Source organism: Mya arenaria, chromosome 1 (genome assembly GCF_026914265.1).
Source record: "Mya arenaria isolate MELC-2E11 chromosome 1, ASM2691426v1".
Lineage (NCBI taxonomy): Eukaryota > Metazoa > Mollusca > Bivalvia > Myida > Myidae > Mya > Mya arenaria.
The window spans coordinates 18,886,206-18,913,604 of record NC_069122.1 but is presented as its reverse complement, the minus strand read 5'-3'; the positions used below and the strand labels follow the sequence as shown (position 1 = coordinate 18,913,604).

The 27,399-nt window shown below is 35.2% G+C and overlaps 2 protein-coding genes across 9 annotated transcripts in view; one reads left to right on the top strand and one right to left on the bottom strand.

The window, feature by feature from the left end:
- Positions 1-6,806, top strand: part of LOC128224324 (tRNA N6-adenosine threonylcarbamoyltransferase, mitochondrial-like) — a 451,923-nt gene extending 445,117 nt beyond the window's left edge. For all 5 annotated transcript variants that reach the window (XM_052935154.1, XM_052935315.1, XM_052935233.1 and 2 more), the window contains 5 exons: positions 87-291; positions 1,513-1,658; positions 4,169-4,299; positions 4,636-4,707; positions 6,688-6,806. In XM_052935154.1, coding sequence (XP_052791114.1) covers positions 87-291; positions 1,513-1,658; positions 4,169-4,299; positions 4,636-4,707; positions 6,688-6,760 — 627 coding nt within the window. In that variant the 3' untranslated portion in view covers positions 6,761-6,806. The remainder of the gene's footprint in view (positions 1-86; positions 292-1,512; positions 1,659-4,168; positions 4,300-4,635; positions 4,708-6,687) is intronic.
- Positions 6,807-15,472: 8,666 nt separating this feature from the next.
- Positions 15,473-27,399, bottom strand: part of LOC128240500 (uncharacterized) — a 62,907-nt gene continuing 50,980 nt past the window's right edge. For 2 of the 4 annotated variants that reach the window (XM_052957154.1, XM_052957161.1), the window contains exons 10-12: positions 23,572-23,631; positions 22,884-22,943; positions 15,473-22,525 (exon numbers count right to left, since the gene is read on the bottom strand). In XM_052957154.1, coding sequence (XP_052813114.1) covers positions 22,437-22,525; positions 22,884-22,943; positions 23,572-23,631 — 209 coding nt within the window. In that variant the 3' untranslated portion in view covers positions 15,473-22,436. The remainder of the gene's footprint in view (positions 22,526-22,883; positions 22,944-23,571; positions 23,632-27,399) is intronic. The other 2 variants (XM_052957169.1, XM_052957177.1) reach the window with 1 other exon arrangement.

Genomic DNA, 27,399 nt, shown 5'->3' with positions numbered 1-27,399 from the left:
TTCGACCACAAAATTTTGTGTGGTTAAACAATAAGGAACCAAGTCATTGTAATGTAAAGTGGGATGATACCCTCTTGGTTTTTCAGGTTGCACGTAGAATGAAACTAAAGAATCTCCCACAATGCTATGGAAAAAGTGGCGGGGCCTCGATAGAATTAATGGCCCAGCAAGGCGATCCAGACATGTTTGAGGCTCCACACGTGTACACTAAAAGCCGGAGTTGTAATTTCTCGTTTGCGGGCATGAAGGCCCACTACTGTACTTACATTGAACAAGAGGAAAAAAAACAAGGTACAGATTTAGACTGTAGAAAATGCGCTAGGCTAAGGTAATACACATCTAAGATGAAAAATGAGGTACCAAGTTAATCAAATTGTAGAAAATGCTGCAGAATTGGTAATACTCAGCGAAAGATGGTAATATGTACAGGTTTTCTGTAGATGATATGCTAGGATAGATTATATGCACCCAAGACGGAAAAATACAAGGTTCCAAATTTAAGTGTTGAAAATGCTCAGTGATAGATAGTACTGTCGCCTATTCAGAGATGGAAAACGAGGTACCGAGTTAAACTGCAGAAGAAGCACTGGGATATATAATAAACACATAAGTTGCAAAAGTCGAAATTAACACAAGCCCACCAGCCCTGCACTGGTAAAATGTCTTCGGGACTTGCTCAAATTCTGAATTTTATATAGCAGGGCTTGTTCAAATTTTTTATGTCAACCAATAGTATAAGAATTCGGGCTTGTTCATCCTTAAGTCTAATTACAATGACTGAAACAAGGTGTCATATGATATTTAACTGTAGAAAATGTGTTAGGGTAGATAAATCACACACAAGAAGAATAACAAGGTACTAACTTTAACTGTAGAAAATATGCTAGGTTAGATTTAACACGCATAATAAGAAAAACCTAGGTACCAAAACACACTAAATAACAATAGATGTACCAAATAAAATTGTAAAAAATGCGCTAGGAAAAATAATATACACTCTAAGAGAAAAAAAAGTAAGGTACCAATTTAAACTGTAGAAGATGGGCTAGGAAAGATAGCCGACACCCTAGAAGAAAAAAGTGAGGTACCAATTTAATCTATTATTAATAGGCAAGGAAAGATAATATACTACCTAGAAGAAGAACAAGGTACCAATATCGTAGTATTTACACTAGGATAGATAGATTCTACATGTTTTCTCATTTAAAGGCCACTTTTTAGGGCATGAGAGTTTAGTGTACCAGAATATATTATTAAATGAGAAAAATGGAGTCCCAATATTCACTTATAGATAAATACCCTGCTTGTATAGATAAAACACAGTCTGAATTTGTTTTCTTTATTTTAATAAAATCATTGTGTAGGCCCTACCTTTAAATATATATAACTGATGACAAAATTTGCACAATATTATGCTAAATTGATTTCGTGTTTATCTTTATGAAAGAAAGTATAAAAGAAGAACTCAATTTATTTATAGAAAACAGCGTTCATTCATTTAATTTCTTCCAGGTATTGTAGCCAGTGGGGTGATCTCTAATGCCGCTGATGTCTGTGCATCCTTCCAGTTTGCCGTTCTACGACACATGTGTCGCCCTATAGAAAGGGCATTCAGGTTCTGTGACTACAACAACCTTCTGCCAGAAACCAAAACACTGGTTCGTATATTGAGCCGCTCTTGCGAGTTTTCAAAAGCTCTTTGAGCTCCAAGGTGATAATACCTAAAAACACATTATTAGCTGGTCTGTTTTTCCAAGAAGAAAAAGATGGGTTATTGTGATAGCTTTGGTTGTGATAGCTTTGGTGTCATTGTTGGCAAGGAACTTTAACCTAGACCACACCTCAAAAACTGCTCTAGATATTTAACTGAAACTTTGTACACAGGTTGTCGGGAGACAAAACACACTTGTACAGCAAGGCAAGGCTTTATTTATTATCGAGTTATGCCCCTTTGATTGAATGAAAAACCAACAGATGAACATTAGCGTTCTCTCCATGGTGCTCTTGTTGTATTCTGTAATCGAACAATATAGCTATTAATTCTATGCTTTTGGTGGTTTTTAGCGCTACTGGCCAAAGGCCAGAAGAGCTTATGCGATGGTAATGTGTACGTAGTATGTGCATCCGTGCGTTCGTGCGTCTGTAAACAATTGCTTGTGAACACGATACAGTCTTCAGTTTTGATTGTATCTCGATGAAACTTGTACAGTATCTAGATATCCATTAGAGCTCAGTTCCTTTCGAAAACCAGCCAGATCTGCCCATGCATGCCTAGATTATGGCCCTTGAAAGTATAAAAAATGCTATTGTGTAAACAATTGGTTGTGAACACGATACAGTCTTCATTTTTGATTGTATCTCAATGAAACTTGTACAGTATCTAGATATTCATTAGAGCTCGGTTCCTTTCGAAAACCAGCCAGATCCGTCCATGCATGCCTAGATTATGGCCCTTGATAGTATAAAAAATGCTTTGTGTAAACACTAGCTTGTGAACACGATACAGTCTTCAGTTTTGATTGTATCTCAATGAAACTTGTACAGTATTTAGATATCCTTTAGAGCTCGGTTCCTTTCCAAAACCAGCCAGATCTGACCATGCATGCGTAGATTATGTGCCTTGAAAGTATTAAAAAGTCAGTTTGACTGTAAACAATTGCTTGTGAACATGATACAGTCTTCAGTTTTGATTGTATCTCGATGAAACTTGTACAGTATTTAGATATCCATTAGAAAACCAGCCAGATCTGCCCATGCATGCCTGGATTATGGGTCTTGAAAGTATAAAAAGTGATATTTTAAGCTAAGTCTATTTATGGTCAAGTCCACATGAGCAAAGTCTATTTTAAGCCAAGTTTACATGTAAAGTCACAATTGCTTGTGAAGGTTTGTTCAAATTATGCCCCTGGGGTCATAACTCCCCCCCCCCACGGAGATTGTCCCGCAAGGGACCAGTGCGGCAAATGCAAACGACCTCGGTGACGTTGGCGGAGGCCCAGGGAAGAGTTCTCTTTTCTTTGTAAGGGATGGACTCCCCCCCCCCTTAAATTGGGAAATGTTAAAAACCTTTTTGTCTGAAACCACTATGCAAATCCTTGCTATTTTGAACAAGGCTTTATTTAGTGGTCCACTACCATGGTTGTTCAAATTATGCCCCTTGGGTCAAAACTGGCACTGCCCTGGGTGTCACAATTTTCCTAGAGACTTATTTAAGAAATATTTTCAAAATCTTCTTGTTTCAAACCACAAGGCCCATACCTTTGATATTTGTTGTGGAGCATCATATGATGCAATTGAAAACATTTGAAATAATGCCCCTTGGGCAAAAGCTGGCCCCACCCCTTTTGACTTACTTTTTAATTTTTAAAGCTACAGTTATGAAATTTTGACCATGTGAACAGTTTTGCAAACAAGCATTAATGTTGTCCTCGGATGTCCTTGACTTTGACCGACTTTTTATTTTTAAAGCTACAGAAATGAAATTTTGACGATGAGTACAGTTTTGAAAGCAAATATTTTTTTCCCTCAGATTACCTTTACTTGGCACATATTAAAATAGTTCATGCAACTAATCTGCTTACAACACTTCCTGTCCTCAGATGTTGAACGTGCAGCGTTTTGAGCTAACCCAAACACTAAAAGTGAACTATATATTTGTTGCCATGCCAGTAGAGCATAGGCCCTTTTGGGCCTCTTGTTAGAGATTTATCAGTGAAATAAAATTGATAAATTACTGTTTTGAAATTTGAGCCCGCTCTCAGTTCCAAATCAGACGTCAGCATACACAGGGCTAGGACACAATTTTTAAAGCGTCTTATCCAAAATGACATTATTTGCACATACAAATTGGCAAGTTTTTATTAAAAGGTGTAAAAAAAAAGACTTTTAACTCCAATTTTATGCAAATAAGAAAAAGAAAAATTGCTCGCTTTAGTGTAAGATAGCATTCTATTTCGACTCATGAACACCGAATGTGAAAATCTCACTTGCGGCTACGCCACTCATGAAATATATCTCTTTGTGCTCACTGTGTGAAATATGTTATGACCTTACACCGAAACAATTATCCTCTATGCCTTGCATGCTACCATTGTTTGTTCACTTCAGTATAGAAACCTTTTGGCACTCTTTCTTGAATGATGATAATCCGTGGCGATGGTGTTTTCAGGTTGTTTCTGGAGGTGTTGCATGTAACCAATACTTACGAGCGGGACTACAGCGCGTGTGTGACAAATATGGAGCACGATTGGTCGTCCCTCCTCCTCACCTATGTACTGATAATGGCATTATGATCGCATGGTTAGTTGTTTTGCTATGTTTTTTTTCATAATCATTATTTTCATCATCATCATCACCATCAAGACCACGGCCACCACCACCATCATTTCATCATCATCATCATCATCATCATCATCATCACCATCAAGACCACCACCACCACCACCAAAACCACCACCACCACCAACAACAACAACAACAACAACAACAACGTCATCACCATTGCTTGCCTCACTATTACAAGAAAATGAAAATGTGCAAAACTATTTTAATAGTTTATAGACTTCATCAACTGATAAAATGAGCTAATTGCACTGTTCCATAAATATCACAATCAGTATTTTGTTTCTGTTGTAGGAATGGCATGGAAAAGCTTCTAGCTGGTCGTGGAATAGCAGATGACCCAATTGCTGTAAAATTTAAGCCCAAGTGAGTGTTGGCAGTATTATGTTTACATTCATAAGGCCCAAATATCATGAAAGTCAAATCTCAATTTCAGACTTTACTCATTTTACCATATTAGAGCACAGAATGATTCAAAATCTTGCATGTTTTTATACTTTTTGAAAAAAAATTTTTTAATGGAATGTGTTGATAAAAAAATGTCGATATTTGAAAGAAAAAATAACTCTAGGGCAAAACTATACTTGTGTAATTGTTAAAAAATGATGGATTGTACTCAAATCACTATTTTGGCTGTGTAATATTTTTTCATAGGAAACTTAACCAAAGGTTTAATCAACATAATATTCTATGATAGAATGGGCTCTTAAAGCTGTACTCTCACAGATTTACCATTTTTACAACTTTTTTATTTTTTGTCTTGGAAAGGGCAAATTTTTGCGTAAATATCTGCAAACTAGTGATATAAGACTGTTGACAAAAGATCAGATCCCAGACTTACATATTTCCGTTCGAAAATTAATGCTTTACTAACGGTTTAAGGAATATGCATAAAACATCAATTTATGAACTTAAATATAAAGATCTGGGATCTAATGTTTTTTCAGCAGTCTTATATGAATGGTTTCCATGGATTTTAGCAAAAATTGGCTCATTTGAAGACAAAAAATAAAAAAGTTGTCGGAATGGTAAATCTGTGAGAGTGCAGCTTTAAAATGTGTAAAAACAATATGATTTTTAGTAAATTTTGATGTTATATGGTCAAAAAAGTTAATTTGAGATTGAGATTTGACTTCAGTATTTTCGTGATATTGGGCCAGGTCTTTTCATAGAGAATAATTGACGTTTCTTTTGCATAGGATAAACAGGTAAAACTGTTTATAAAAGGATTAAAGTACCTGTAAGCATGTTCATGTTTTTGCAAGACTGGACCAGTATTCAATATTGACCGTTTCCTAATCCTTAGACATGCTTCAGTTATTCCATTTAGCCTATTGGTCAGCTAAATATACAGGCCAATGAAAACACTTAGTTTCTAATCTTAAACTTAAGTTCAATCCAAGTTGCTTATTGAATATGGCTCGTGTGTTTTTTTCATCCCCATGCAAGAGTATATATGCACAAAAATATAACTGTGTTTAAGCCCAAGTGAATTATATTCCTTGCGTTTCAAGTGGCTGTTTTATTATGTCTTGCGTTCTTACTGTTATTCTGACTGTAAAATATCAACAGACAGTTATTCGTGTTTTGTAGTACCTGCAAAGCATGATGACACAATAGGGATTACTTTGTCAAGCAAAAAAAATCTTATAATTCCTTCCTAGAAATTATAATACCGAATATGTAAAAAAATATTGAAAAATATTTTTTTTATAAATATGCACTTTGTACTGTATGATATACTAGCATTGTCAAGCATTGTCGTCTGCATCATCAACGTATTTGTCTGTTTACTCTTGGTGTAGAGTCTGTAATTTTGGCATGCACATTGGTCATGGTCATTGAATTACCTCATTGATTTATGAGTCAACAAATCAAAGATTAAGGTCATCAAGCAAAACATCTGATATCTGTAATTCTATTGTTAATTTGAATACGTTGTTTTGTATTTTAAGGCAATTTCTGCCGTGTTGATCATGCCATGCTTATATGTGCTTGTTAACACTCAAGTATCTATATTTTCTACACATTGTAAATAAAATGTGGTCAGAATGTGTGCTTTTTAAGTAATCTTTGTCAAATTTTACAGTGGGTCATGTTTAGTATCTTAATAAAACTTGGTCTTGCTAAGTGTCTTTATAAAATTAAGGTCAAGTTTGTTAGTGAGCCATGTCGTCAAATCAAACTCTAAGTCAGTCACATTTTCCTACACTGAACCTAGTATAATCTATGATCTTCATAAAAGTTCAATTATCAGTCTATATATGATATTTTGGACCATGGGTCATTTTGTAGGTGAGCAATAGTTTATACTGATAAGTAAAAGTATCTTTACATATTTTTCAGAAGTCCATTAGGTCAAGACATCAGCGAAGAAGTCACCAGAGAAAACATTAAAGTGATACCAATGAAATTGTGACACATTTTGTTGCTTGTTGTTGTTATGAATATATATGTAAAATATATTTGCCATGCTTTGCGTTATATACCTCCCAATGTGCCATTCTTTTGTGGAAAAATGATTTTTGTTTGTTAAGGTAATTTGGTACTCAAGGAGGAGTTGTTGAAACTTAACTGTTCTTGAATATAGTATAAAAATAAGATTTTAGAGGAATTCCAAAAAAATGCCATTTTAAGATTCAAGACTTCACATTTTGAGGTGATCAATACACAATGTAAACGTCCGTTTTCCGCTTAAGATATAAAAATAGGGAGTAAAATAATTATTGCAAATTTTTTTTACTTATAAGATGTGATTACAAACATCAATTATTAACACATACATTTTTAAAAAACAACAACATTTTAATATATAGCATTCGGGTGCTTCTTCATCCATCAGTGTTCATAATTTTTTCGAAGAAAGAAAAGCTCAAAGTAAAGTTTTCAAGATATATCAGAATATGTCAAAAATACTAACATGCAAAGACGATATCTTATTGTAACCCCACAAAACAAAGTTCGGAGGTATATAGAAGTTAAGCTAGTTTGTCAGCCTGTCTGCTGGTTTTATGTAAACTATAAGTCATGAATGGTTAGACGGATTAAAAGAATTTGGGCACACATGTTTCACAACATAAAACAAGGATCATAATCGACTTTGGTTACAAACTGCAAACCTGATAAAATACCAAAAATATGACCAATAAAATAAGTTGGCTTTTCTCAGATCAAATTGTTTTGTTGTACATCGGATCACCATTTTTCAACATCTAGGGCTTCATCTAACTAGACGCCAATTGGCGACAATTTGAGCCATTCGAGTGAGCCTTTGACACAGACATAATGCATTTCCTCCAGTTAGGACAACACAGAATAACATTGAGTTGAGCAATAAGCAGATAATCATTATACTTATTATGACATAGCATTTAGATACTTTCTACTAGTTTTTAATACAAGATGGCATTATATCGCTCACATCAGTTAAATGACCAACAAATCGGTGGTTATTTATGATGTTGCTGCTTTCCTAGGTTGTAAGTAAATACCCAGTTATTTGATGGTTGATAAGGAGGTTGGTCCATGTAAGGAAGTCATTACATTGTCAGCTAGTTGTTTCCAGGGAAAACAAAATTGATGGCAATTGAAGTCGACTTTTGCTATGGAAATTAAAGGTTTCTATGGAAGTCATTGGTTGATATGGATGTAGGAAGAAAATGGTTGCTAAGGTTGTCATTGGTTGCTTGGGTAGTTTAAGGTTACAAAGGAAGTAATTTGCTGCATAGGTAGTCAATGGTTGTTTAGGAAGTCAATTGTTGCTTAGAAAGTCATTGGTTGCAAAAGAAGTCAATGATTGCAAAAGAAGTCCATGATTGCAAAAGAAGTCAATGATTGCAAAAGAAGTACATGATTGCAAAAGAAGTCAATGATTACAATAGAAGTCAATGATTGCAATGGAAGAAGGTTATATTTAAGATATCATTGTTTGCTAACAACGTAATTGTTTAATAAGGAAGTCATTAATTCCTAAGGAAGTCATTGGTAAGTATGGATGAAAGCAGTTGGCAAGGAAGTCCTTGGTTGCTAAGATAGTCATTATTAAATAAGGAAGTCATTAATTCCTAAGGAAGTCATTAATTTCTAAGGAAGTCATTGGTTGGTATGGTTGAAAGCAGTTGGCAAGGAAGACCTTGGTTGTTAAGGAAGTCATTGGATTCTATGGATTTAAGTAGTTGCTAAGGTTGTCATATGTAACTAAGGAAGCTATTAATTCTAAGGAAGTTATTGGCTGTTATGTATGTATGTAGTTGCTATTGATATAGGTAGTGGTTGCTTAAGAAGATATTGGTGACCTAGTAAGACAATGGTTGCAAATGATGTAATTGGTTGCTATGGAAGTAACTGGTTGCTAAGGAGGCCATCTGTTGCTACGGAAGAAAGTGATTGCTGAGGCAGTCATTGGATGCTATGGAAGTCATTTGTTGCTGAGCCTGTCATTGTTTGCTATGAATGTATGTAGGTTATCTTGGTAATGTACACTATATGAGGCTACATACCAAATATAGGTTTTGCACCTTGCGGTTCCAGAAAAGTGTTTCCAAATATTCTACACTGATATACTATACAGAAAATCTGAGAAATTTGAGGCGGGACCAGCTTTGACCCCAGTGGCATTATTTTAGCAAATTTGGTCAAGAACCACTATATAATGATACATGCTTAATATTTAAGGTCTGGGTTGTGACGTTTTAGATATTTTCAAAGGTATAATTTTACTGATTAACCAGGTGACTCTTCAAAACCATAATTCGTTTACGCCTGGAATTTTGATGCTCATGGGTAATGGCTCATTGTGAGATCATAACACTGACGAGGGTAATGGCTTATTGTGAGTACATTACACTGACTAGGGTAATGGCTTATTGTGAGTTCATTACACTGACTAGGGTAATGGCTCATTGTGAGTTCATTACACTGACTAGGGTAATGGCTTATTGTGAGTTCATTACACTAACTAGGGTAATGGCTTATTGTGAGTTCATTACACTAACTAGGGTAATGGCTCATTGTGAGATCATAATACTGATTAGGGTAATGCCTCATAGTTATATCATAACAATGACTACGGTAATGGCTCATTGTGAGATCATAACACTGACGAGGGTAATGGCTTATTATGAGATCATAACTCTGACGAGGATAATGGCTTATTGTGAGTTCGTTACACTGACTAGGGTAATGGCTCATTGTGAGATCATAATGCTGAGTAGGGTAATGCCTTACAGTGATATCAAAACAATGACTAGGGTAATGGCTCATTGTGAGATCATAACACTGACTAAGGTAATGGCTCATTGTGATATCATAACACTGACTAGGGTAATAGCTCATTGTGAGATCATAACACTGACTAGGGTAATGGCTCATTGTGAGATCATAACACTGACTAGGGTAATAGCTCATTGTGAGATCATAACACTGACTAGGGTAATGGCTCATTGTGAGATCATAACACTGACTAGGGTAATGGCTCATTGTGAGATCATAACAATGACTAGGGTAATGGCTTATTGTGATATCATAACACTGACTAGGGTAATGGCTCATTGTGAGGTAATAACAATGACTAGGGTAATGGCTTATTGTGATATCATAACACTGACTAGGGTAATGGCTCATTATGAGATCATAACACTGACTAGGGTAATGGCTCATTGTGAGATCATAACACTGACTAGGGTGATGGCTCATTGTGAGGTAATAACAATGACTAGGGTAATGGCTTCTTGTGATATCATAACACTGACTAGGGTAATGGCTCATTGTGAGATCATAACACTGACTAGGGTAATGGCTTATTGTGATATCATAACACTGACGAGGGTAATGGCTCATTATGAGATCATAACACTGACTAGGGTAATAACTCATTGTGAGATCATAACACTGACTAGGGTGTTGGCTCATTGTGTGATCATAACACTGACGAGGGTAATGGCTCATTATGAGATCATAACACTGACTAGGGTAATAGCTCATGGTGAGATCATAACACTGACTAGGGTGTTGGCTCATTGTGTGATCATAACACTGACGAGGGTAATGGCTCATTGTGAGATCATAACACTGACTAGGGTAATGGTTCATTGTGAGATCATAACACTGACTAGGGTTATGGCTCATTGTGAGATCATAACACTGACTAGGGTAATAACTCATTGTGAGATCATAACACTGACTAGGGTGTTGGCTCATTGTGTGATCATAACACTGACGAGGGTAATGGCCCATTGTGAGATCATAACACTGAGTAGGGTAATGGCTCATTGTGAGATCATAACAATGACCACGGTAATGGCTCACTGGTAACACTGACTAGAGTAATGTCAGATTGTGAGATCAAAACTCTGACTATGGTAATGGCTTATTGTGATCATAACACTGACTATGGTAATGGCTCATTGTGAGGTCATAACCCTGATAGAGTAATGACCAATTGTGAGATTACAACACTGACTAGGATAATGGCAGATTGTGAGATGATAACACTGACTAGAGAAATGGCTTATTGTAATATCAAAACATTGACTAGCGTAAATGCTCATTGTGATATCATAACACTGAGTAGGTTAATGGTTCATTGTGTGATCTTAACACTGACTATGGTGATTGCTCATTGTGAGATCATAACACTGACTAGGGTAATGGCCCATTGTGATATCATAAACTGGCTAGAGAAATGGCTTATTGTGAGATCATAACAGTGACTAGGGTAATGTTTCATTGTGAGATCATAACACTGACTAGGGTAATTACCCATTGTGAGATCAGACCACTGACTAAGGTAATGGCTGATTTTGAGATCATAACACTGATAGGGTAATAGCTCATTGTGATATCATAACACTGACTAGGGTAATGGCTCATTGTGAGATCATAACACTGACAGGGATAATTGCTCATTGTGAGATTATAACACTGACTAGGGTAATGGCTCATTCTGAGATCATAAATCTGACGATGGGTAATGGCCCATTGTGAGATCATAACACTGACTAGGGTAATGGCTCATTGTGAGATCATAACACTGACTAGGGTAATGGCTCATTGTGAGATCATAACACTGACTAGGTTAATGGCCCATTGTGAGATTATAACACTGACTAGGGTAATGGTTAATTGTGAGATCACAACACTGACAAGGGTAATGGCTCATTGTGAGATCATAACTCTGACTAGAGTAATGGCTCATTGTGAGATCATAACTCTGATTAGGGTAATGGCTCATTGTGAGATCATAACACTGACTAAGGTAATGACTCATTGTGAGATCATAACACAGACTATGGTAATGGCTCATTGTGAAATCATAACACTGACTAAGGTAATGGCTCATTGTGAGATCATAACACAGACTATGGTAATGGCTCATTGTGAGATCATAACAATGACTACGGTTATGGCTCAATGTAAGATCATAGCACTGACTAGGGTTATGGCCCATTGTTAGCTCAAAACACTGACTAGGGTAATGACTTATTGTGAGATCATAACACTGACTAGTGTAATTGCCCTTTTTGAGATCATAACTCTGACGAGGGTAATGGCTCATTGTGAGATCATAACTCTGACTAGGGTAATGGCTCATTGTGAGATCATAACTCTGACGATGGTAATGGCTCATTGTGAGATCATAACTCTGACTAGGGTAATGGCTCATTGTGAGATCATAACTCTGACTAGGGTAATGGCTCATTGTGAGATCATAACTCTGACGATGGTAATGGCTCATTGTGAGATCATAACTCTGACGAGGGTAATGGCTCAATGTGAGATCATAACTTTGACTACGGTAATGGCTCATTGTGAGATCATAACTCTTACGAGTGTAATGGCTCATTGTGAGATCATAACACTGACTAGGGTAATGGCTCAATGTGAGATCATAACTCTGACTACGGTAATGGCCCATTGTGAGATCATAACTCTGACTAGGGTAATGGCCCATTGTGAGATCATAACTCTGACTAGGGTAATGGCTCATTGTGAGATCATAACTCTTACGATGGGTAATGGCTCATTGTGAGATCATAACTCTGACTAGGGTAATGGCTCATTGTGAGATCATAACTCTTACGATGGGTAATGGCTCATTGTGAGATCATAACTCTTACGATGGGTAATGGCTCATTGTGAGATCATAACTCTGACTAGGGTAATGGCTCATTGTGAGATCATAACACTAACTAGGGTAATGGCCCATTGTGAGATCATAACTCTGACGATGGGTAATGGCCCATTGTGAGATCATAACTCTGACGATGGGTAATGGCTCATTGTGAGATCATCACTCTGACGATGGGTAATGGCCCATTGTGAGATCATCACTCTGACGATGGGTAATGGCCCATTGTGAGATCATAACTCTGACGATGGGTAATGGCCCATTGTGAGATCATCACTCTGACGATGGGTAATGGCTCATCGTGAGATCATAACTCTTACGATGGGTAATGGCTCATCGTGAGATCATAACTCTTACGATGGGTAATGGCTCATTGTGAGATCATAACTCTTACGATGGGTAATGGCTCATTGTGAGATCATAACTCTTACGATGGGTAATGGCTCATCGTGAGATCATAACTCTTACGATGGGTAATGGCTCATTGTGAGATCATAACTCTGACTATGGGTAATGGCTCAATGTGAGATCATAACTCTGACGATGGGTAATGGCCCATTGTGAGATCATCACTCTGACGAGGGTAATGGCCCATTGTGAGATCATAACTCTGACGATGGGTAATGGCTCATTGTGAGATCATAACACTAACTAGGGTAATGGCCCATTGTGAGATCATAACTCTGACTAGGGTAATGGCTCATTGTGAGATCATAACTCTGACGAGGGTAATGGCCCATTGTGAGTTCATAACTCTGACGATGGGTAATGGCTCATTGTGAGATCATAACTCTGACGAGGGTAATGGCCCATTGTGAGATCATAACTCTGACGATGGGTAATGGCCCATTGTGAGATCATAACTCTGACGAGGGTAATGGCCCATTGTGAGTTCATAACTCTGACGATGGGTAATGGCTCATTGTGAGATCATAACTCTGACGAGGGTAATGGCCCATTGTGAGATCATAACTCTGACGATGGGTAATGGCTCATTGTGAGTTCATAACTCTGACGATGGGTAATGGCTGATTGTGAGATCATAACTCTGACGATGGGTAATGGCTCATTGTGAGATCATAGCTCTGACGATGGGTAATGGCCCATTGTGAGATCATCACTCTGACGATGGGTAATGGCTCAATGTGAGATCATAACTCTGACTATGGGTAATGGCTCAATGTGAGATCATAACTCTGACGATGGGTAATGGCCCATTGTGAGATCATCACTCTGACGAGGGTAATGGCCCATTGTGAGTTCATAACTCTGACGATGGGTAATGGCTCAATGTGAGATCATAACACTAACTAGGGTAATGGCCCATTGTGAGATCATAACTCTGACGATGGGTAATGGCCCATTGTGAGATCATAACTCTGACGAGGGTAATGGCCCATTGTGAGTTCATAACTCTGACGATGGGTAATGGCTCATTGTGAGATCATAACTCTGACGAGGGTAATGGCCCATTGTGAGATCATAACTCTGACGATGGGTAATGGCCCATTGTGAGATCATAACTCTGACGAGGGTAATGGCACATTGTGAGTTCATAACTCTGACGATGGGTAATGGCTCATTGTGAGATCATAACTCTGACGAGGGTAATGGCCCATTGTGAGATCATCACTCTGACGATGGGTAATGGCTCATTGTGAGTTCATAACTCTGACGATGGGTAATGGCTGATTGTGAGATCATAACTCTGACGATGGGTAATGGCTCATCGTGAGATCATAACTCTTACGATGGGTAATGGCCCATTGTGAGATCATAACTCTGACGATGGGTAATGGCTCATTGTGAGATCATAACTCTGACTATGGGTAATGGCTCATTGTGAGATCATAACACTAACTAGGGTAATGGCTCAATGTGAGATCATAACTCTGACTAGGGTAATGGCCCATTGTGAGATCATAACTCTGACGAGGGTAATGGCCCATTGTGAGTTCATAACTCTGACGATGGGTAATGGCTCATTGTGAGATCATAACTCTGACGAGGGTAATGGCCCATTGTGAGATCATAACTCTGACGATGGGTAATGGCCCATTGTGAGATCATAACTCTGACGAGGGTAATGGCCCATTGTGAGTTCATAACTCTGACGATGGGTAATGGCTCATTGTGAGTTCATAACTCTGACGATGGGTAATGGCCCATTGTGAGATCAAAACTCTGACGATGGGTAATGGCCCATTGTGAGATCATAACTCTGACGAGGGTAATGGCCCATCGTGAGATCATAACTCTTACGATGGGTAATGGCTCATTGTGAGATCATAACTCTTACGATGGGTAATGGCTCATTGTGAGATCATAACTCTTACGATGGGTAATGGCTCATTGTGAGATCATAACTCTGACGATGGGTAATGGTTTTCAAAAACTGCGTTTTAAATGAGTACATGCCAGCTGTTGTTTATTGGTTATTTGTAAAAGTAAATAAAAAATTTCAATTTCAATAGAATTAAAAAAGTGTTGCCAACGCAAAAGAAAATAAACGAGTCTCTTTACATATTATATGCGAAAGGCAGGACAACCATTAATCTTGTTTTGAAAGTTTAACGCCCAAAAGCCAGGATTCCTGGAACCGTATTCACCAATATCCTTGGTCGGAGTTTGAGACTCAGCAAGGCATAATTTTAAGTTTGTTGTTCAAATGTCATTACAGGAGCAAATATGGCCATAATTGCTGTATATGTTATACATAATCTGATATACAATAAGGCACACATCTTTAATAAAGTTATAGATATTTTTAACATTTAAACAATCAGTTTCCTAAGTCTGAGTCTCAAAATCAGACTCAAGACGTAAGTGAATACGGCACCAGGTCCAATCTTACATCTAACGTGCAATTATTCTCATCGAGGCAGTCGTCTGTTACGTACGTTATGACGTCACTTCAAGGCCTTTGAAAACACGTGGTGTAATAGTATACATCTTAAATAGTAAGTAGGACATAATCAACCCAAAAACATAAAACAAGCAATGTAAACATTCATTCTTTTTATTTCATTCTGATATCATTTGGTTTTAACATGTATACATATAATGGTTTTTTATCATTAACGTAATCCAAAACTTTCTAATGAGATGGCGGCTCTGGTACGTATAAGAAGGGCGGAGTATGTGGTAAATATATGCGTGCTGGAATAGGAACAAATGTGCCCAGGCAGCACTACATGATATGAAGCAGTAGCAACAAAAAAACATAAATATAATTATTACGCTTGATTGATATTTTTATCGACAAAACTGTCACCTACGTATATTGTGAGAATAAAACGCCTATGCATGCATAACAACCTAATAGGATGATATTTAATTAAACATTGCTGAGAAGTCAGAGGCTACACATCAAGCAAGTATTTCCTACCTACTTGTCAGACACCTTAAATGGAAGGGTTTCCATTAAAACACATAGTTATGCGGGAGATTTAAAATCGGTCATAATTAATCATTTGAATAATCGGACAAGCCATTTCGATCATTTTTCGTTTAACTGAGATTAATTGAAGTCAAAAGTTCATAAAACGTTTAAGATAAGTGCACTAAACAATGGATGAACAATAAAGCAAATTAGTATGCTGTTTATATGTTGAAGTATTGTTTCAATGATAAAATGCAGCTTTTTAAGAATGCAAAATAATTGTTATATCTTGTTTTAAGCATTTTCTATTGATGGACTCCGAGGATAAACCCACATAGAAAAATTTGATTTCGAGACAAAGTTATCGATAATCGGCAGCCTCAATCGTAATAGACCAAATTCCCCCAAAACCCGATCAACGTTTAGTGTCTACATACAGCTGAAACCTTTTTTTAGTAAACATGTATGGTCTACTAGAATTAGAACGAGCCGATCTCCGACAACCTTATAATTACACAGACATCATTTAAACACTTTCCATATCTTACAACATAGTTCGCTCTTCTTATACGTACCTAAAATAATATCATTGAAAAGGTTGGACGCCTTGATAATATAATGATCTTTTGTTTAAAAAAAACAGCACGTCAGTTTAAAGAACAAGAGAACGACGATGGTCCTTAATCGCTCACCTGATTTTTTTGTCAATCAACCACACTTGTTTATTAAAAAAACTTAAAGAATAATGTCCATGTCATCAAATTCAAATATTATTTAAGATAAATCTTACTTAAATCACACTTATTCGTAGCTAACAATCTTAAAGATTATTCTTCCTTATATTTCAGTCATACATAGCTAACAGTCTTTACTATTAATCTCCCTTTAATCAAACTCATTCATAGCTATAAATCTTGAATGTTAATGTCTCTTAAAACACACGCATTCAAAACTAACAGTTTTGACTATAAATCTCAAATAAATCACACCCATTCATAGCTAAATTATTTTAGATTATTCCCTCTTAAAACACACTTATTCAAAGCTTACAAACTCAACTAATAATCTCCCTTAAGTTACATAACATTTATTTATGCCAAAAACCTTTAAGATTTTTCTCTCTTAAACACAATCATTCATAAGTTACAAGCTAAACTATTTAATCTCCCTTACATCACACTTATTCATAACTAACTAACTTTTTATCCCCTCTAAATCACACTCAGTCATAACTATCAATCGTTGCTAGTCCCTTTTATCGCACTCATTTATATCTCACAGACTTAACTATTAATGTCCCTTAAATCACACTCAGTCATAGCTAACAATCTTTAAGATTTATCTCCCTTTAATCAAATCTTTTCATTTTAAACATAGTCTTCTATTAACATTCTGTGTCACCAATATGCATATTTAACAAAATTTTACTATCAATATCTATTCCATGGAACAAAATTTAAAAATTAAAATAAAAGAACTGCCTTCCATCACACTCATGATTATCCGAGAATCTTTATTTTTGTCTTCTAGTAAAATAACTCTATCCATACAAATCAACAGTTAATGGCATTCCTTTATATCCATTCATACTTTACAAATACGATAATTCTCACTTCCACAATTATAACATACAAGTTGTATTGTATACATATGAACGTACTTAAACAATTAAACAACACAAGGATCATATATACATGTCCATATATCATATATAATATATATGAACATACATATACATATAGCTCCTTATTTGGTTTCTTAACAAATAGCATACACATAAACCATGAAAACATAGAGTGGACATGGCATTATGCAGGGTGGATTTAAATGACTAAATATTGCAAGCAAGTTTCATGGAATTTGCTCGCGTGCCCGAGTGCGTTCATACGGCATTAGCGCAGGATTCTTAAATGAACTCATTAATACAAGGAATATAAATAATATTTCAATGTATACATATCAACCATATCGACACAGGACAGGGTTTATACGCACAGAGTGAAACAATAATAACACAATGGCTAATACAAGGACAGGTCTTGTATACATATCAACCATATTCACACAGGACAAGGTTTATATGCACAGAGTGTAACAACAATAATACAATGGCTAATACAAGGACAGGTCTTGTAGTTAACCATTTAACAATTAAAAATATTTGTTCAATTATTCAACTATAAAATAAGTTAACATTGGAAAAGCACAAACAGTGCAGACACCAATAAATTACGTCTATGTACCATCTACATAGTTTAATAATTGAACAATCTATTCCCTAACTCGTGAAGAGTAAATACATTGCAGACATCATAAACTTACGTTCATGTATCGTCTACTAAGTTCATGAAATGAACCTTATAATTAATAACATGTGAAGAGTGAACAAATTGCAGACACCGTGAACTTATGTTCATGTTCCATCTACTTAGTTCAGTAATTGAACATTATAATTATTCACATAGGAAAAGTAAATTATTGCAAACAACATTAACATACGTTCAGGCGCCGTCTATATTAATATAAACTGCAAGTTTTTTCATAACTTGAATCATTCGTATTCAAATATCTAAATCATGAAACAAGTCATGAAAACAATACCTTTACAAAAATATGGTTTTGCATTTTCTATTTTGAAATTTCCTTTTTTACCGGAATTGACCATTTTTTACTAATTTATATATGTATGAATAACACAAAATGTCATTCTCCAAAATAAAATAGTTAACATGTTAAATGAACAAAATGTCACTGGAAAGGGAGCAATATCCCTAAATAGGTCGAATTAATGTTGGATAATCACTGTATATATGATAACAGAATAAAACAAAATGTTTAAGTGAAATCAGATTGTCATTAGTCTAATGACCTTAAAAGGAAAAAAAAAAAAACTATAATAAAAATTATTACTTTTACTTGTCACCATTGGCCATTAAGCAAGGCCATAACCTTTTATTTTTGATGTACCTGCCACACAACACATATTTTCATATTGCTCTGCAAGTATGTAAAGCATTCGGAGCTCCTCGGCCATTTTTATCGAAAACAACCTCGGATGTATTTGGACGGTTTACATACTCAAAAAGCGGTAAGTTTAAGTCCGCTGCAAGAAGATCGCGTAGTAATTTTATTTAGCAGTTTAACTTCATGACTTAACTCTTCGGAATCTTAATTATGTTTGCAATAAAACACTTAACTGGCAATCAATTTAAACTTACATCAATAAATACAACTCTAAAACACTACATTTAATTAAAGATTATACAAAAATTTACAAACTACTTCAACTGATGTATCGGAATACATCCGAGGTTGTTTTCGATAAAAATGGCAGAGGAGTTCAGAATGGTATGTAAAGTCGGATAAAACAAAGTAATGGTTGAAACATGAAGTATTATGATAAAAACCAAAGCAGGCCAACTTCATTTGGAATATTTACCTTGACCTATTAGCTGAGATAACGACCATTTATCGTGGGACATTATTATATGATGTCATATTAGTTTGAGCAGTTCGACTTTTAAGTTATACAAGAGTCAGGTCAAGTGACGTCAATTTGATAAGTTACGGGGCTAGTAGGTGACCCGATATGGGATATACGAGGCAATGGTAACAATATCGGGTCACATACTAACGCCATAATGTATATATCACATCTCAAACACGTTTACATTTATCAAAATTTGGAATATATTGCATTCATTTATTGGAATCGGAAAATAAACATCATTTTGGTAGTTATTATAGTGAACCAATTTGGAAAAAAATATGTGGTCACCGCGTGAGTGCTGACCAGTCCTGGCGTTGCTTCATTTATGTTGGTGGTGTGATATATAATGTTATAAGAAAAATCGGACACTCGTCATCATATAACACACATAATCCAGAAAATATGTTTGAAAAGTCGTCAAGGACTCGCTTACTAACACATTTTCAGACGCAGAACTATCAGATAAATCACTAAAATCTACATTACATATCTATACTAATGAAACGCTATTTACACTAATCGAATGCATTCTGAAACCACAATAGCGTACACTATATATTTACTCAAATAACAGTTATTAAATTTATTCTGAAACCACTATTGCGTACAAAAAATATTTTCACGATTCAGGATTTATTTACAGAATACCCAGAAGGCCAGGGCCAATGCGGACAAATACACATACAATATAGTGTTTTCAGGTGATTCAGTGCATGCATAGTACAAAACAAAACAACCCAAAACTTTTGTTATCAAATAAGCAATAAAATCAACTCCATAAGCTCAGTAAATCAAAAATGTTCATAATGCAATTGATCAATTGAAGTAAAATGTCAATAACTTTAATGTATAATCAACGATAAGTGTTAATAAACAGGATACACAAACATATATACACGTGTTATTCTATGATGAGAGTTTAATTAACTCCCTATATCGGACAACCTTTACAAGACGAAACTATAGGGAGCCTAAGGGAGATCACTAAAACTTCCAAAAAATACTTTTGTAATAGTCTTACTTGAATAAGATAAGTGTAAAATGTAACGGTAACATACTACAGAGAATCATTGTACATGTACATGAAAAATATGTGTAAATATTCAGTCTAGTAACAATACAGACAGAAAGTACGTGCCGGAGTGAACAGTTGTAAGTGATATAATACATGAATTATTGCGTCTAAAAATACTTGCTTTTATAGGATGCTTAAATATTACGGACGCTACCGCATTTTAAAACGCCTCTATTTTATCTTTTCGCCTTTCTATTTGACCATTAAAAATGTACTACAGAGTTGCAAAGTTCTGACTTCATTCATGTAATAATGCAGATATAAGGAATCAGGTAATTTAACCCTATTTTCAACTTGCAGTAGGTTTTAAGTCTGCCTAGTGTTCATTTACGGACAAATGCTGTCTTTAATTATTGTGTAACTAAAGTTTCGTTTTCGATAAAGTACTAACATCTTAAAGGCAACAAACATATGAATCTAAAGTCTGATGACAGACACCATCATAAATGATATATGTTGTCGTTTATAGTTGCCAATTAGTTGTTATTAGTTATGAAATAATGAGAAATTCAATCAATCATGTGTAATAGGCTATTATAAATGATTAATTGCATTTTTCATTATTTCATTCCATACATTTCTCTGAACTGTATATATGATCCATAACTTGTATAAATGTATGTTTGCATTGGTTCAATATGTCGCTGTAAAAGTGGCAATACACAATATCATAGTAATGAGACACTTTAAAGGAACTCACTCACATATTTGATGAAGGTAACATTTTTTTCAAACTTAATATTCAGTTATTTTTAATCACTTAGTTGGACAAACAGGAACCATTAACTGGAAAATACTTATTTAAACAGAATTTTGTGAAAAGCCAAAAATAATGTTTTCAACAGCGTTATTAATGCTTTTCGGTACATTAGAGCTTGTTACGACTCAACTTGTTATGTGACGTATTTACAGCCGCACTCTCACAGAATTACCATTTTTACAACTTTTTTTATTTTTTGTCTTAAAAAGAGCAATTTATTGCGTAAATATCTGCAAACCAATGCTATAAGATTGCTGACAAAAAATCAGATCGTAGATTTTCATATTTCCGTTCGAAAATTCATGTTTTATGGCTTAATAAGCCGTTACTAACGGTTTAAGAAAAGTGCATAAAACATCAATTTTTGAACTTAAATATAAAAATCAACCATCTAAATTTTTGTCAGCAGTCTTTTATAACTGGTTTCCATGGATTTTCGCAAAAATTGGCTCGTTCCAAGACAATAAATAAAAAAGTTGTCAAAACGTTCAATCTGTGAGAGTGCAGCTTTAAATAGATATTAGCACGAGCGCTCTTATTTAATGCATATGATGATGTTGCATTTATGTAACTAGATTTTTGTTCACATTTCACAAGAATATTAAACGCACAACACAGTTATAAGTATGTCAACAAATCAAACTCTATTTACAGTAAAACTGTACACTGAAATCACTGTAATTTGTAAGGTATATAAGAACAGATCAAAATTGTATATACAACAACAGTACACTTTATAATGAGTATGCTTTACAAGTCATATAGAGGGTACTTGTTTGTTTCAGTCTACGAAACTAATATCTGTTACCGAGTGAACACCTTAATATTTGCTCTGGTGTTCACGTGATGAACTGTATTGAACTCTTACACTGAAACAAACACCTTTTCATCTTATTTCATGTTTATCATTCATTACAAATAAAACAAAAATGATCTTTACTTTGAAAATGTCGCCAAATGTTAGCCAAATGATGTCACATCGGAAATGACGTAAATTCACAATTGCCTTTTGATAAACCTCTGTAAACAATGACAAACATTATAAACATTAATATCAACATATTTTTGTCATAAATTCGCAACTTGAATCGTCTTTTAAGATCTTCTAATCGATAGCAGGTTTGTACTTTTGACAATTAACTTGTACACCACTAAAAGAAACACATAACTGTCATTCATTTCCTCTGACTAAAGGGGTTGGAGCGTCAGCGTTGATCCTATTTTGAACACGTTGGAATTAAAGTACCTTAGAATTTCATTTCACTTTGATTTCTTGCCTCCCAAGTTTTTGAAAAACCTTCGTACTTTCTGAAAGCGCGTCATCTTAGCTTTCTTCCCGGTGTCGGAGCCTTAAATAAAAAACATCTGTATTCAAACATAGATTGATGATGAAAATCAGTATGGTGAACTTGAGAAGAACTAGTTTTCGAATGTGGCATAGCAGTTATACAAAGTATACATGCAAAAAAACAATACAAGAAAAACAAACGTCGTCTCATCATCATCATCATCATCATCATCATCATCATCATCCAACAACAACAAAAACAACAAGCGCGATCATTATCTACTTCCATAATATCGTACCCCTAGCTGGAATGATATTTTAAATAATGGTATTTTCATCAATTTAATAATTCTCATTTATTTTTTTAAAAAAATATTCAGCATTTATTTTGTTGTTAAAATTGGACCACGGCTACTTACTGTCGGAGCAAGGGGCATCGTTCCCAGCTGCAGCTACTGTCACGTCCGGTTCCACGGACGCTGAAATATATAAAAACCTACAACAACAAGTCATGAGAACAGGTAAACAAAGAGTTTCTGCATCATTAGGCGTAACAAAACTAAATTGCTTATTTCCGATTTTACGGCCAAAACGATATCGGGTAGATAGGACAGGATTTATTTGAGCGAAGTTGTGTCCACTATTATTTTCACAACAAACAAAGCCGTGATTTGGTCTGAGTCCATAAAAGCTTATTTAACACACAATGAACTACACCAAATGTTTCCTTAAAGAAGAATAAGAGAGAAAAATAACGGTCACACAATTTAAGACGGTTGTCACCTATCAAAAATCGGTTGGGTGCAAACAATCGAGTAGATCGGGAACCGGAAACAAACATCTATTTTGGTAACGCCTTATAAAACAATCAAAAGCTGCTTTCGATTCGAAGTAATTCATCATCATCATCATCATCATCATCATCATCATCATCATCAACAACAACAACAACAAACGCGATCATTATCTACTTCCATAATATCGTACCCCTAGCTGGAATGATATTTTAAATAATGGTATTTTCATCAATTTAATAATTCTCATTTATTTTTTAAAAAAAATATTCAGCATTTATTTTTTTGTTAAAATTGGACCACGGCTACTTACTGTCGGAGCAAGGGGCATCGTTCCCAGCTGCAGCTACGGTCACGTCCGGTTCCACGGACGCTGAAATATATAAAAACCTACAACAACAAGTCATGAGAACAGGTAAACAAAGAGTTTCTGCATCATTAGGCGTAACAAAACTAAATTGCTTATTTCCGATTTTACGGCCAAAACGATATCGGGTAGATAGGACGGGATTTATTTGAGCAAAGTTGTCAATCGGAACTCCTCGGCTAGTATCAAGATATGGCCTCGGATATAATACGGGTCGTAAGAAAATAGTCCATCATGGCCGACCAAGAAGATGTTTAAACAACCAAGAGATATGTTAGTCCAAAGACGGAATGACGAGCGAACTTTTACCACTTATTTGTGTGTAAGTGTTATTTTTATACTTATTGTATTTTAATAAAATATAAAAATAGTTTTAAAAGAGCCCTAATGAGAAACTAATTGGAAATGTCATTAATTCTTAGTGGGTGGGGTAAAGTCTTCTTTCATTTGACAGATTCTAATTTAGTAAATAACAATTTTGAAGCTCCAGTGATCAGTGGCAAAAATTAAGAAAACAAATACTCTATTATTATTTTTTTTAATAACAAATAAGTCTGAATCTGACTTTACTTAGATCGATAATAGGTTAGACTTTCTTTCTCAGTGTATTTATCTCATACATTTCATATCATTAACTTTAATTTTTTATAATTAAAATTTACATTCTTTAAACCAAGGATGTTTGGTTTATATGTCCGTGAGTGTTGGTAGCGAACAACTTAATGTAATGGCACAATTGAATACCTCGGCCCTGTTCACTAATATAGTTCTCTAAATAAATTAGATCTTCATTCTATTGGTTTAACAAAATGAGTTTGAACGCATAAACAAGCACACATTTCTTTCAAGACTAAATTCTATGATATCCACCAGTGGTGGTGATGCAGAAACATTGAAAAATGCTGACATTTTTACTGTGCCAATGAAATGCAGACATTTAAATTTTAATCTTATTGTCATTTTCAGAGAAGAGTATGGTACCAGGGGTGCAGCTGACTCTGATTCCCGGCTTGTTCTAATGAAAAAAGGCAGATGAGGTAATGGTTGTGCTATTTTCAAAATTCAGACAATAATTTAACAGTCAAGTATCCTATTGGTTTAAGCCCAAAAGTACCTGCATGTTTGTACAATTAACCAACAAGGATTGACAGTATTAAAATATCAACATTGTAGATGAATTTAAACATGATAACAATATCATTTCATATTTTTTAATTAACCAGTAGTCCAGAGCTAAAAGCTGCTCTCTCACAGATTGACAGTTCTTCTTGGTCATTCTTCATAAGCCCAAAGGAGTAATTAAATTAAATTTACACATATAATTAATTATATGGCTTAAAGCAATAGCAAAAAATATTTTCCAAACAAATGAAATCTGTTCTATTATGTGTGACCTTATATGACTAGTTGGAGGAATTTTTACCAAATTTTCAAACTTGTATATGAAATACTGTGATCTGATATTATGTCAGCAGTCTAATATCACTGGTTTCCATACATTTGCACAATAATTGCCAATTGGATTGTTTAAAGACAAAAATAAAAAAGGTGTCAGAACAGTAAAACTGTGAGGATGCAGCTTTAAATTGGTGTTGCACTTAATGTTTTGTGAATACTTTTCTGTTGTTGTACAGGCTTTTAAAATAATTGATCTGAAAATATAATTCCTATTATTGTTGTATTTTCTGTTTTCTATTTCAGGCACTGGAATCCGAATGTAATCAAAAATGCCATTGTATGAGGATTGACCTGCAATGCATGGCAATCATCTTAACACAACTGCAACGCCTTCCTTGGAAAAATGAGTGCAAGATGGAAACAAAGCGTTCAGTGGAACATCTTGTCATCTCAAATATTTGATGACTTACATACTGATGTGAAGTTAAAGATAAAAGTCATCTGTTGGTCCGTGATTATTAAATAAATCCGAACTTATATTTTAAAAGGGTAAAATGGTAAAGGATTTATATACGCTTTAAGTGGTTTTCCTATATTATGGAGGGAAGATAACTACAAAAACAGAAACAGATGGCATCGGCAGACCAAATAAAGGAGAACTATTTTGTTCAGTTCAATTTTTAAGACTTCAAAAAATCTGTTAATAGGGCACATCCTTGCAAATGCCATATTGTTAACTGGGCTCTTTAAAATGTGAAAAGGTGAAAGTGGTCTAGAGGATAAGCCCCAAATTCAAGGTTGTGAGTTCAAGACCTCCAAGATACTTTCTCTTGACCTCAGGAAAAGGATGTCCATACTTGTTTCTTCTTAGGCAACAGACTTAAGAGTGATTTTGTAAGCTTCCAGCTTGCATAGCAATCTGATAAGGCATAAAATAAGATACTAGCTGACTTGCAAACAGTTTTTCCATTTGTGTTGATTTATTTTTCAGTCTGTTGGAATGTTTATTAGAAGTGATGCGCATTGCTTACTGCAACCAATATTTATTTCCTTTATTAAGTTGAATTTAACGAACACATAACATTACTTGTGATTTTACAGATGCATGTTTATTTCGTTGATTGTATGAGTTTATTTTCTCAAATGATGTAATAAAAGTTATTCTGAATGACTGTCCTTTTTTGTTTGAAGAAAATGTGTTGAGGTTTTGGCATAGCATAGCGTCATCATCATCATTGTTGTGTAGAAATAAAACATTCAAAACAATGTATTAAAAACCAAACTGTCAAGCCAAGTACTCAAAGAGGCACAAGGATATTGCTAAAGAGACCGGTAATACAATTAGACAAATAAAATGTAAAGAAAGATCTATAATTCTGACACATGGTAATGCTTTAAATAGTCCTCTCATTGTGTGTTTATGGTTAAAGTGGAGACATACAGTATATTTTGTAATGAAGACTTAAATTTGTATGGCAACTTAAAGCCATATATGGAGATTAAGCGCCAGAAATATTGTGAAGTATCCCAAAAGACTCAATGCACTTAAAAGGGCTTGGCACTGAAATGAAAGTAAAAATGGGAGCAAAACCTAATTTATCATTAGTTTTACATTGGATTGCATACACATGGCTCTGTTATTACTTGACTAATATGGTGAAGAGTGATCTAAAGGCTAATTATTCAAAATAGATTAAGTATTATTGAAAAAAGTCTGCTATACATTGCTGAAAAGCTTAGTAACCTGGCTAAATATTTGTTTCAGGCTTTTATTTACAAAAAAATAAATCAGTTGAGTATCTTATCAGTTACTCTTTTGGTGTTGTTGTTTGTAATAAAAAATGACAATTTACTAAAAGATATTGAGACTAATAATTATAGATTTAGACAAGTATAATGTGTAAGGAAACTTCTAATGAGTGGGTTTTATCCACAGCCTAGGAGGTAAAGTGAAGGATGATCTGCCTTGAACAAATACAATTTCAAGACAAGATCTGTCAACTTAGTGCACCAGTCAATTGTAACCCCCCACCCCAGGTCCGGGGAATACTGGGGTTAACCAGGGGAAATGGGCCGTGTTTTTACCTATCAGGTGGCCCTGCAATGCTGGTTGAATGCGGTGGTTTTATCTTCGCTTAAAATATAGAGGGGAATGGACCTTACCTAGAGTCCCTGGGGTGTGGGGGCATTTGGCAGGGATTTTGCCATTGGAGCGTCCGCGCAGGGTGGGGATTTTAGCCGGGGTTGGCTGTACTGAAAGTCAAAGTCCCCACTGTTCCCCAGACCTGGGGAGGCCGTGGTTACAGTTGTCTGGTGCATATCCACATGAACGTTGTATTGGTACTCGAACAATTGAGCTTACTGTGTGGATAGTCA